Raw genomic sequence first — 12,980 nt, 5'->3', positions numbered from 1 at the left:
TCATATAGTTGTAGGGATGTCTTCTTCCCAAAATGTAGTCAATCACAAAACCCACATAGTTCAATAGCCATAGCCTACTTAGCACCTCAATACATACTAGATTGGTGTGTGTGTGTATAGTAGGGGTGTCAACTGGTCGGGTTTGGTTTGGATCCAGGTGGAACCAGACTTGAACCAGATTTTTGGGTATAATATCGGATCCGAACCTGGGTCTAAACAGGTCTACTATAAGAGAAACCATACCCGAAGCTGATAAGAACTACATGAACCAGATCTGGGCCATAATCGGTAAAATAATATTTTTTAGCTTTTTACTTTGAAAATTTGCAGGTCTTAATCAGAACTCGGTCGGGCCCGGGCTTGGTATAAAATTTCACAAACTATACTTGGATCCATGTATTAATTGGATCTTTGGGTCTTCTTATTTGTCACCATACCCTGACCCTATAGGGTTTGGTCTGGGTCGGGTTCGGATAAATCAGACCCGATGACACCCCTAGTGTATAGGGATGCAAACAGATTGAATCCGGATCTGATTAACACATATAAAAGTCGGATCCAGATCGGGTCACAACAGCCAAAAATCATAAGTGGCATACTGGATCCGGCACATTTGCATCCCTATGTAGGGATGGCAGTGGACCGGGAGAAAGTGGGGCCCTGCCTCGCCCCGTTTGGACCAGGGATGAAGGGTATGAAACGGGGATGGAGGCGGGGACGAAGGTTAAAATCCATCCCCGTCCAGGGGTGGAGGCGGGGATGGACGTGCACTTTTCCCCGCCCCGCCCCGTCCCCTCCTCATCCCCGCCCCGACCACTTTTCCCCGCAATATCCCCGCCCCGCCCCGCCTCATCCCCGTTTGAACCAGGGATGGAGGACATGAAACGGGGATGAAGGCGGGGATGGAGGATAAATTCCATTCCCCGCCCGGGATGGAGGTGGGGGTGGAGGATAAAATCTTGAGGCGGGGCGGGGGTGGAGACCTTGTCCCCCGCCCCGCCCCCACTGCCATCCCTATCCCTATGTATGTGTGTGTGCTCTGGCGTTTGTTTAAATTTTTGGTTGAATGTAAGTCTCAAAATATTATGTATGACTTAAATACTGATGATTTTAAATATTATTAACTTATTATGAGAAGAATGACATGAATGTGACGAGGGAATAAAATCCTGATTTAAGGATATAAGAATGCCATTAATTATTTTCAAAGGATTTGACATTGATTAATGTTGCCAATTACACTATGAATCGAGTCTTATTTAGGCTCAGATTGGAAACTAGTAGCTGGGATGGGAAGTGGCATTTCAGGAAGTGGAAGATGTCAAATCCGTGTAAATACAATGCCACTTCCCATCCCAAATGCATTAACTCCCATCCCATCGACCAGTTTCCAAACAGCCACCAGGTGGTAGTTTGACCAACCTTTTGCCAAATGCATTAACTCCTCTCCCAGATCCTAGATTCCAAACAGCCCTTAGAGTTTACATCATGGACACAAACAGGGTCGTGGTCAGTGTGGCACCTCTCGGTTTGTAATGGGACGTCCAAGCCTTATTCAACTTACCACTGGGTTTTGAACTGGCAACGTCCCACTACAGAGAGACGTGCACTGACAGATCCATGGTCTGGTGTCTTCTATAGAGTCATCAAGAATCCTTGAACATGCCTTTGCAAACTGAAAAACAGTTACACTTCCCCCTCTAGGAAAAAAAGAAAAATAATTACTATTCCTCAACCAAAAGCAATTGCATATGATAGGACAATTCTTGAGTTCCCAAGAAAAAGGCTGGTTGTAGTCGTACTGCCTCAGGACCTCCACAATCATTTTCATTCAAAAAGACAGTATCATCATCAAGTAGGACAAATAATCTAACTAAGACAAGCCTAAACTCTCTAGGACAACTCTTACCATAAAGGCTTCAAACGGCTTTCTATCCTTGAGTATGTGGACGGGGGCGGGAGACAAGGTCTCCACCTCCGCCCCATCGCAAAATCCGGACCTCCATCCCCACCCGGGTTTGGATTTTAACCTCCATCCTCGGTCCAAACAGGGTGAGGTGGGGTGGGGCCCCATTTCTCCTCAGTCCATTGCCATCCCTAAAGAAGGATTGGGGACGGGACGGGGAACGCGTAAGCTCATCCCCACTTCCATTCTCGCACGGGTTTTGATTTTAACCTCCATCCCCAGTCCAAACAGGGAGAGGCAGGGCTGGCCCCATTTCCCCCAGTCCACTGCCATCCCTACTCCATAGCCAGAATCCACTGATGAAGGGGTTTTGGCTATCTCTCTGAAGCTACTATCACTTATTGAAATAGAGAAGGTAAAACATTATGAAGAATGTTACCATGAATTGGTTCAGTGAAACTGTAATATGTAAAACACTAGTATTGCAGCTTCGATGCTTTGCACAAGCAATGATGCCTAGGGCGTGTTTGACACATCAGACAAATCTCACCAGTGGGACAAAGTGCCCCCAGCATCGGGTGTCCCGTGTCTGATACACAGGACAAACGCTGGGGCATGGAACAAACAGCATCCTGCGCGACCTTTTCTAATACATCAGCATGGGGCGTGCCAATCACAACCCTGGGGGTGCGACTGGACTGTTCTGGACAATGCTGCCTGTTCTGTCCAGGTGGTGTTTGTCCAGCCAATCAAATACAACCTTACGATGTCTTTGATTCACTAGACAAACACCAGGTGGCGTTTCTCAAGGACCTGCGACTCACAGGTCCCATCGCACCCTTCTAAATTTTAAAGGGGCAGAAACAAAGTAGTCACTGCCGGGATCACTTTGTCTCTACATATCAAATGTGGGACAGCACCAGGACATGGACCCGTCTGTCCCTGCTCAGGTGCATCCCAGGATTCAAACACACCCTTAAGGTTACATTTATGACATTTCATGCTACGGCATTAAAGAGTGTCCATGGGTACTTCTAGACATAAATAGAAATCAATCATTCTCTTCCCCTTCACATATAGGGGTTGTAAACAGGCTGGACTAAGGCAGGATATAGTTGGATCTAAAGTCATCAGATTCATAGTTGGATCAAGGCTTGGATGGAGAGAAGCAATAGCAAGACCAGGTCTGGATATTGTTCACTCTACCAAACCTGACTACAGATTCAGATTTGGTTCGATATCTCACCAAACTAGAAACAATTGACACCCCTAGATAGAAAGATATAACATGAAAGCTATGTAACACCGACTCTTCTAACAGGGCACCACACCAGCAGTGTGGCACCTGCACGGCTTCCTTTGTGTCAGGTGAAGTCAACCACACCGAGGTCCATTTTTGTCCAAAAGTATATTGAGTTAACCCTAAGTCCAGTTATATCTATATTATGTATATAAATACATAAAAATACACATACACGTAGTGTTAACTTAAAACTGTTAAAAATTATATAGAACGTCCCCGCACCTTGTGCCCAAGTTTTTTTTAAGGTGCCGAATCGCCGCACCCGCACCTATGTGACAGCATGGAAGTGAAAACTCAATGATTAACCATATGGTGAAACAGGCATCTGCAGCCTGAACCATAAAAAACGGCTCAAAAATTTGGTTTTTGGAGAATGGCTACTTTTTCACAGATAAGGATGTTACAATACATGATTTATCACAAATATAGATTATTAGAATACATGTAACAAGGAGACAAGTCGATAGAGAAATTTGACAGAAGAACGGTCAGCCAAGCTCTGCTAAGAACTCACGTCAAGGATACAGACAAGGATCCCTCATGGAAAAGTGGAAGATGAGTAAACTATTTGCATAACAGTGTCTCTCTTGTTGAATTCCCAGTGGTGGGGTTGACACTGTGATTAAGGGTGGGGGGGGGGATAAAACAAAACAAAAAGAAAACCAATTAAGGCTCAAAAGATCCTAACAATTGCAGGAACAACAATAAGATCCCAATGAGTATATAAAGGTTTTACCCATCAGCAACTTTGCAAAGATACGCCAGTTGATCATCTCTCAGAGGAACATCTGTGAAGTCTAAAACATCCCAAAAAAATGGATATCCGTCAAGCATAACAGTATCTGATAATGGTTCATCCAAAAAAGGTAAAGGACAGTAAAATGTTACAACTTCCATCGTCATTCACACACATTTTGGTTCTGTGATCTCAATTATTACCAGGAAACTGCATTTACAACTAAGAATATACATGGTACACTACCAACAAAGTGTTATATATATATATATATATATATAATGGTTAAAAAAGAAGAAAAAAGTAGATAAAACGACCTTGAATCAGTGACCCATGCATACTTCATTTAGTCCTCAGCCATGTGTTGACACAACATGACACTGACATTAACATGTAGAAGGGTTTTGCTAGCACAACTAAGTTAAAAGAAAATAATTCCTATGATTATGTATATTATATTTAAAAGTAAATAACTTACAACAGTATTCCAAGTTTCAGAAGAGATAGACTAATCAATCTCTGGTCAAAAGAGTCTGAATTGCATACCACAACAAAGTAACAGAATAAAACGAGATGATGGTCATTGCAGTAATATTACAAACTTAAGAATCAAACAAGATGATGGCTGCTAGTTTAATATCCTACATAAACAGTACTAGCTTTCTCATTTTAGTAGAACCCTAGAGAATATCCACATTTTGCATAAAATCTTGCATGGTAAGCATTTGATTTGCATCAAGAAGAAAAATCCACACATCAGAAAAACAAATCTATTGTTCCTTTTTCCAGGAAGGAAACAGGAGGTCAGAGCCTGAGATATCTCAAGATGTTCTAGATTGGTCCAACGGATCTAAGCAGTTCACAATTTCACATGTCTGGATGCGATGTACACCACATCATGCTCAACCATGCAAACAGATCAGGTAACCCCCAGGCAACTACTTATGAGCATTTGAAGAGAAGTCCTCACCTGCGCCAGTTATTATTGATCCCCTGAATGAAGTGTTGCCTGTGGCAAGGGCACCTTCCAAGTTTGCATTGGTCAAGTTAGCCTGCATAGAGAAATCACCAATACAGAGAACATCAGATGACAAATCACTAAGATATAGTTTAATGTCGATTAATTTGGATATCATGCACATTGCAATCCAACAAAGCCATACTTCAAAGATGATTGGTCTCAACTATATCAAGAACAACAATACGTATTGCTTTTCGTGATGAATTATGGATGTAAACAAACTATATAAATCACTTATACATTGATATATAAATATAATCAATTATTCTGGTTAATCTTATTAAATAATATCAAATGCATTTACTTCTCAAGACTTCCTGTTTTAGTCTTGTAATGTTTGAATTCTTTGACAATTACATCCTTTATCATTTTAAGACCCTGCCCAAGCACTGAAGGCCTAAATCCCTAGAATAGGCTCTTTGGCCTTTCAAACCTAATATTTTGCAGAACGCATCATGTTATTTTTCCTTGAATGATACCGTTCAAAATAATGCTTTACATTAAGGTGGAGAGAGAGTAAAATACGCCAATAATGGCTTCCCCACAACAGCCCTCATGAACACAATGTCTTCCATCCCCACCAGGAGCTGAAAAGACATTCTCTGCAGTTTAAGTTTCTCAACTAATCACATCCTTCTATCATATTGTTGAAGTCAATCAAGATGTTTCTCCTCTTTTAGTATTAAGTCCCAGAGTGAATTAACAAACCCTGCCTTTGATGCTTGCAACTACATGTTATGAAACACTTCTCAAAAGTCCATGGTAGAACCACTTCTTCGATATCATGGAGTTACAAATAGAAGTAGGACCATACTCATTGAAGACAGTGCATATCTAGGATTACAACCAAGCTTCTTGGATGTATCATTGTTCATCCAACCAAGAACATCTAGCCAGTGGCATACAAATGTCTAGTGACCCAGCATGTAGTTGCCAAAGAGGGAGGTTACACAGGAATAGAAGCTAGAGTCATTGCACAAGCAATATGTACCCAATAAAATGTTCAAAGGAATAAAAATGGTCACATGTGGGAACCATCACTGAAAGAGCATTAAAGAAAACCTAAAAAATAAAGACGTGAAGAAGCTAAACAAAAATAAATATTGGCATTCATATACATGAGAATTATACAAGAGCAAGAACGATCGTCGATTTTCTTTTGGAAAAATGGAAATGAATTTCTTTGGAGTAACAAGGCTATTGCAATTATGATGCTTGCATACAAAGCATCTAAAAGTAGCTTCCAAGGAAAGAGAAACAGTAACCAAACCATAACAAACATAATGCCACACAGATCCAAAAGCTTTATCATCATGCTTAATCTGTGTTATTAACCAAAACAATTATGATGCTTGCATACGAAGAAAAGTATTCATAACCTATCTCAACTGTGATATGATCAACACTGCCAGCCTGTCAGGATAAGAAGAAAAGCAGGGAGCAAGGACCTTCCAGTTCCATGTGAAACAGAAGCAGGAATTGGAAAGCCCGATTCCCATGCAAACCTGTTTAGAAAGAAACGGAAGTGCAGTTCCTAAGAAGTGTGTTTCCCATCTTATAGGAAACACGCATCAGCATAGTTCCTTGAGCTTATCACACTTGTTGCTTCTAAAGTGTGATTTCCATATGTTATGATGCTGCATATGGTAATTGTGGTTATGATAGTATAGAGAAAAGAGCATCCAATTCCACTGTTATCATAAGGCGATTATCTCCCTCCTTGCACATAATGCTTCACAAGTGTCACATTTCACACATCCCAATAATGTTTCTCATGTCAATGTGATGGTGGCACCCATACCCTGGTTATGACATTATAGTGAAGATGACATCCAATTCTAATGCTGTCATAAGCCAATCATCTCCCTCACCTCTGTCTTTCCACTGTTACCCCATGCTATCTGGCATTGGAAACATATAATCAAAATACAAAAGCTTTTAAATTTTCTCCTTTTATATGAAACTAAACCATCTCATCTTCCTGTTTTTCATTGATTGTCTTAGTTCATTAGCTATTACAACTACAGCCACCAACTTCAAAAAAAGGGAAAACAAGAGGAAAGGAAGCACGTGTAATATCTAAGAAAGTCTAACTCACAGACAGGATAGTGGCTAGATTAAGAAATTAACCAAAAGAAAACCAGTACACAGAAAAGACAGGTCCAATTCTAAAAATGGACGATTTTGATGGCAATTGAACCAGCATAAGAGTAGAATTTTCATAACCTTTGTAACATTTGCTAGTGAAAAGTCTGCTCCTCTAAGATCTGCATCTGAAAGGTCAGCCCCTGATATTAAACAGATCACGTTTATGAAAATAAAACTAACAAGTCCAGTCTGTGACAAGTGACAACTAATATAACAAAAATAATAAATTTGACATATTTCACTAGACAAGGCACATTGAATTAAAGTTTGTGATCATGCATGTGGGACATTGTGCAGGAGAATGCATCATGTCAGCAGAATTAGCACAGAAAGAAATGCATCAAACAGTTTAAATTAAATTTTATTAAAAGATGAAATAAAATAAAATATAAGAAAAGGATATCTTAAATCATAAAGCCAGTTAACAGAATCCAAAACCATGATTTCAAATTTAAATTAATCAGCATTTGCAATTTCAGAACCAAACCATCAAGTACAAATCTTGACATAAATAATGATAAACTAAGTCACATGGGTGCGGGTGTGGGTGCAGCAATTTTTTTTTTAATTATATATATATATATATATATATATATAGAAGGGGGGGTCGGGGGTCCAGGGGGGCCGCCCTTGGCGGGGGGTTATAGGGGGGCAGCGCCCGCCTAAATATTTTTTTTAATTCCGCAGCCCATTTCATAGGGCAGAAAAAAACATTTAAAAATAAATCCAAAAAAATGGACCCAAATGACCCTGGGTGCGGTGACCGCATCCAGGGACAGGTTGGCCGCACCCGCGTCGCCTCGCGTCGCGTCGACGCGGGTGCGGCACCTGTCTGGCCGAATCCCTGTGACATAGATGATAAATAACCAAGTAGATGACCAACATAAACAAAGTATCAAGGAACAACCATCACAAAAAAGTGTCACAAAGATGTTGTTTACATAGGCTATTAGGTCTGAAGTTATCACTAAGGAGCAGCAGCAGCATGATTGAAGATGCACATAGTTCGTATTGTAATTAAATCTGGAAAGTACAGCATGCAATTCAAGAAAGATGATAATGATGCAAACAAACAGTGAATGAAATTCATTCACTCAACGGACATAGTTTTCATCTTATGATCAAACTGACTGCACGCACCTGTAATATACCCTATCCAGTTACAGAAAGATCAACATATGCATATGCATGAGACAGACTTTTCTTCGCCTGTGTTCTATATCATGAATGATAATATATTTGTGCAACAGGTAGGGATGTAAAATCAGAGTACTTGCAAACCACCATCACCACAGGCTGCACAACCCATGTCAGCAGCAAAGTATCACAGTCACACTCAAAGAGCTATAAGCTTAATCTCAATGTCCAACAAGGTTGGTGTCATAAAATAATGAGAAGAGTCGTGCTCAACACTAGCATAGTCTTGATGTTGTAATCAATGTCTTTACGAAAATGACTTCTAACTTGATACCTCACAAACCATCAAATCACTGCTCAGAAGTCTCATTTTGTGTTGGCATTAGCTGTACCTATACCATAAACAAAAGAACAGTGGTTTGCACCTTGCAGGTTGCAGATCACCAGTTGACTAGAGACCCCATATTCCAGGGTAGGATCATGTAGGCTATTTAGTCCCTGACACGTTATAAACTTTTAGCATCCAGCTATCCCATCAAAAGTTTCGTTCTTGACACTGGAAGCAACGACGATCAAGGATTTTTCAAGCACTACTCTACAACACATCCCATCATGAAATTCTGGTTGCTATGCTCAATCAAGAAACCACGTCATGAATATTTTCTCATCAATCTCAATGATTCTAAGAACTGTATTTTTACTGTGACATTCAGCATGCATCTCAGGCTCTCAGCTTTATTTTCAAGCCCTTCTATTGCCCCTGACAACCTGATAATATGAAATCCTATACTCTAAGACGAGGCGAACTTTTCAGATATATCTCCAGCTACAATATCAGACCCATCATAAGCTCACTTCAGACAAATAACAATTTTAAAAGGAACAAAATTTTGCATCTATCTATTGCATATAAAACAAAAAGAAATAAAATAAAGCATTTCCAGTTTAAAAGGCAAACGGAGGAGATCTAGACACCTGTCAAATCTGCATCAAAGAAACTGGCACCCAATAACTTTGCACCTTTGAAGTTGACTTGCCGCAGAATTGACTGAGACCAAGAAGGCAGAAAACCATAGGTCAAACAGAACAAACAAAGCAAAACATGAAAATAAGCTCCTCTTAATAAATTGACTTAATGAAGCCGGTGCTGCTAAAAAACAAAATGTTTTGGTCTGGCACAAGCTTCATGAGGAGAGAGAGAGAGAGAGAGAGAGAGAGAGAGATCAAACTAAAGTTTAAAACAATCCAAAATGGAAGTTTACCGTCTTGAAGTCTTGGTTGATCAGACTCTTCCCACTAAAATCTTTGCCAGAAAGATCCTGTCCCCGAGTAACTTCAGCACCATAGGGACCACCACCCTTTCATACCGTCATTTCCGATACCAAATTTTAGAGTGCTTCAATACCAAAAAATGATTGGCAAATTGATTCACATCAAATAATGATTAGAATAGAGTTCAGAGGTGCATATCACTGAAGATACCGTTAAACTAAACTCTTTCGTGAAATACATGCATCTATCATAGGACATATGATGGTATTTTGATAGGTCATTTAACTAAATTGGCAGAATGACCTAAATAAACAACAATAACAAAATACACACACCTCAATATATCTGCATTTTAAGAGGTGATCTTACAGATCAGATCCAACATTGGTGATCACACACACACACACACACACACACACACACACACACACACACACACACACACACACACACCACGATGTCTAATACCATTAAATAAATGACAGTTATCATACAGGTCAGATCCAAAAAGAGAACCAATCATCATATCCGACCTGTTCTGGACAAGTCAATTTGGATCTCAAGGTAGCATTTTAGAAGTGATAGATTTAATGACAGCACAAATGGTTAAAACGGGAAGAAAAGGAAAGTTTTGATATTCCTGTCTGGGCATTGGGCATGACTCCATGGTTGCCAAAGCCATCAAACGGATGCACACATATATATGGTATATAGTTAAAATTTGGCTCAAAATTTCACTTGTCTATAGCAGCTAGCGTGTCCCCCATGTTACTCATATAGTTGATATATCCTGCAACAGTTGACATAACAGCCATTTTACACACTTGTACAATACATTTGCTCTGTACTTGCAGAGCAGTGCCTTTGTTATCCCTAACAATTGTTCAATGCATCGAGTAGAAACACAAAAAACATAGTGCCATTCCCTTCAGTCGAACTAGAATACAAGTGTGATTATTAGCAAATTTGAGGTTCTCAGTGGAACAACCTTGTTTGGGTGCAACTACAACTTTATAAATAGGTTTATTCATATCCTTATCCAATTAGATGCGCATGGATTTACACATTTGTCTACATGTTCACACAAAAACTTTGCAAACAGGCATACATAGTACAACCTGCAAACTATATATTTAGTACTAAAGATAGTGTCGTACTATTCAGTAGAACCAATTGATTTTCTAACAATCTATTGGATGTGCCATGGTTTGGACCCAAAACAACTTGACCCAAAGCATGTTTTCTATTAAAATAAAAAACCCTGAAAAACACATCCTCAGGGTCCGATTAAGCAGATGAAACTTGCAATTATGAATTTTTACTATGTTATTGTCGTTGGTACCAAATAGTCTTTTATATGTATATACAGGCCACTTTTTCGCTTTATTTTCTAAGGGAATTCCAGTCAAAACGAAAAATAATAGGAATCACAATTAAGTGTGGAAAAGTAAGAGAAAATTTCTTGCCATAAATATCACAACAAAATCAAAATATTGTCATGCTATTATTCTAAGATATTTAATTTGTTTAGTTTCTATTTTCGACTAATTTACTATTTATATTTATTTAATACAATGAGCCCCAAAAGAAACCACTTACTTTTAGGCTGACATCGTGACCATGGATGTCACCATGAAGGATCGCTCCACATGACTAACTCATCTGGTTGGGAGTTTGTGTGTGCCCATATATATGGAATTAAAAAACGAGAGAGAGAGAGAGAGATGAAATAAACACTTCAACGGAAAAAAAAATCTTTTCTAAAACAAAGCACTTTAACAGACAAATCTTATCGTCAACAGTAGCATGAATATGTGAAGTTTCTGAGAGAAACCATATGGATATTTGAGTGACAAATTTACCTGAGCGCACGAGATCATATGCCCACATCTCCACACACAAACCTAAAACTTTCCAAATTGTGCATTCATCGAGAAAACAAGACGCATGACACAAAAACCACGGAAAATGAATAGCAATGTGTGTATGGATACGTGACACTTGGAGGCTAGGGTCTTGGAATCGGCTTTCATATTCCAAGGAGTTTCAACAGATACCTACTTCACATTTTGTCGGAGAAAGTGTTTGAATTTACAATGGACGGCATCCTTGTCAGGAAACTCCTCCCGGATACAAATACAAGGAGTTAGGAGTCGCAATTCAAGCCTATCGAAGCCATAGTACTAAGAACTGAGCAAGCAAAAAGCCTCCAAAACCTATGTCACAGGGATTCTTCAACTTGCCCATATGTCGTGTCCCGTTGTATACTATTTCTAATAGAAAATTGCACAAAAATGGGATGTCTCGTGTCCTTGTGACATATTCCAAAACCCTCCGATATATAACAATCATGTTCTTCATTCGAGCACATTCAACGAGTGAAGATTTTGCAACACCTGGATTGGCAACTCTGAACCCTACCCAAACCACAACACTAGGAAGCAAGAAAGCAAAAGTTCCTCCAAAATTTTCCGATATATGATGATCAAATTCCTCGTTCGAGCAAATTCAACGAAATAAATGGAAAACTAGGGCAAAAGAAAGAATTCCTCGTTAAACAATCGAAGGAATGCAGTTCATCGAAGAGAAAGAAATCGAAGAAACGATTCATTATCAACAAAAACGATCCAATGCATTTCATAATTTCTCATCCAAAAGAACATCGGAGCGAAGAAATCGAAGAAGCGATTCACCTTATACGCCGACGCCGGATCGGCGAAGCAGAACGCAGACGCAGCGATGAGGGCCACAACGCCAGCCCTAGCGACGGACTCGCCGATCGCGGAGACGAGATCGAACGGGATATCGATTCTCCGCGACTCCGCTTCCTGCCAAACAAAGAAACCCTCAATGAGAGGGAAACGCGTAATGCGGGAACCGAGAAAAGAAGGTAAGGGAAAGTAATTCACCTGAAAAGGTTTCCTCCGGGCCGGAAAATCCACGGAAACGATCGGCCGGAGCTTAGAGTTCCGTGAATCGAGGGAAAGAAAGGATTTTGACGTCGACGTCGACGTCGAGCAGAGGGAGACGGTTAGGGCAGCCATGGCCGTCTGTGTGTGGAAGGGAAGCGTGCGAGGGAAGCTTTCGTGGCGCGTAACTGTCCACCTGAGAGGGGCCTTATCCCGATGTTCTTTTGAATTATCCGATTCGAATGAGGATGAGGAATCGGGACCCGGTCTATCGAATCGAAACGAATCAGGTTTGTAGACCCTTTAGCAGCTTTGGATCCGGTTGGATCCTAGCCATTGCCGGATCCAAATTGGCATGGCATGTCAAAGGCTAAACTTATCTTGAAGATATCATGATTTTGGTCATGATATTTTCATACGAGATTTGACTATGATGTGGCTAGGGGTATCAATGGATCGGGTATGACTCGATCTTGACAAACCTATGAGTGGTCCGATTAAATAATTCCTACAGGGTCATGGTTACATAAATCCTACAGGGTCATGGT

At 40.2% G+C, this 12,980-nt stretch overlaps 1 protein-coding gene across 1 annotated transcript; it reads right to left on the bottom strand.

Annotated features, from left to right (window-relative positions):
* Positions 1–3,572: 3,572 nt before the first annotated feature.
* Positions 3,573–12,625, bottom strand: LOC149839889 (Tetratricopeptide repeat (TPR)-like superfamily protein). Its single transcript, XM_090002872.1, has 8 exons — positions 12,433–12,625; positions 12,217–12,351; positions 9,514–9,609; positions 9,227–9,299; positions 7,193–7,254; positions 4,916–4,997; positions 3,946–4,006; positions 3,573–3,825 (listed from the first exon to the last, which is right to left on the bottom strand). Exons 1-8 carry the CDS (start codon positions 12,565–12,567, stop codon positions 3,774–3,776), a joined length of 696 nt encoding a protein of 231 aa, XP_089858998.1. The 5' UTR covers positions 12,568–12,625; the 3' UTR covers positions 3,573–3,773.
* Between the last annotated feature and the right edge of the window lie 355 nt (positions 12,626–12,980).

The sequence above is a fragment of the Nuphar pumila genome, chromosome 4 (assembly GCF_984573655.1).
Source record: "Nuphar pumila chromosome 4, dmNupPumi1.hap1.1, whole genome shotgun sequence".
Taxonomy (NCBI): Eukaryota; Viridiplantae; Streptophyta; class Magnoliopsida; order Nymphaeales; family Nymphaeaceae; genus Nuphar; species Nuphar pumila.
Note: the sequence above shows the minus strand (reverse complement) of the source record. Positions and strands in the feature narration are given on the sequence as shown.

What these genes read in the sequence shown, in the direction of transcription:
- LOC149839889 (XM_090002872.1), bottom strand. Translation starts at nt 12,567, where the DNA reads ATGGCTGCCCTAACCGTCTCCCTCTGCTCGACGTCGACGTCGACGTCA. An exon ending in TCAACCAAGACTTCAAGACG is followed by an intron (nt 9,300 to 9,513) that starts GTAAACTTCCAT and finishes TCTTGGTCTCAG; the next exon opens with TCAATTCTGCGGCAAGTCAA. An exon ending in CTTTGCAAAGTTGCTGATGG is followed by an intron (nt 3,826 to 3,945) that starts GTAAAACCTTTA and finishes CCTTAATCACAG; the next exon opens with TGTCAACCCCACCACTGGGA.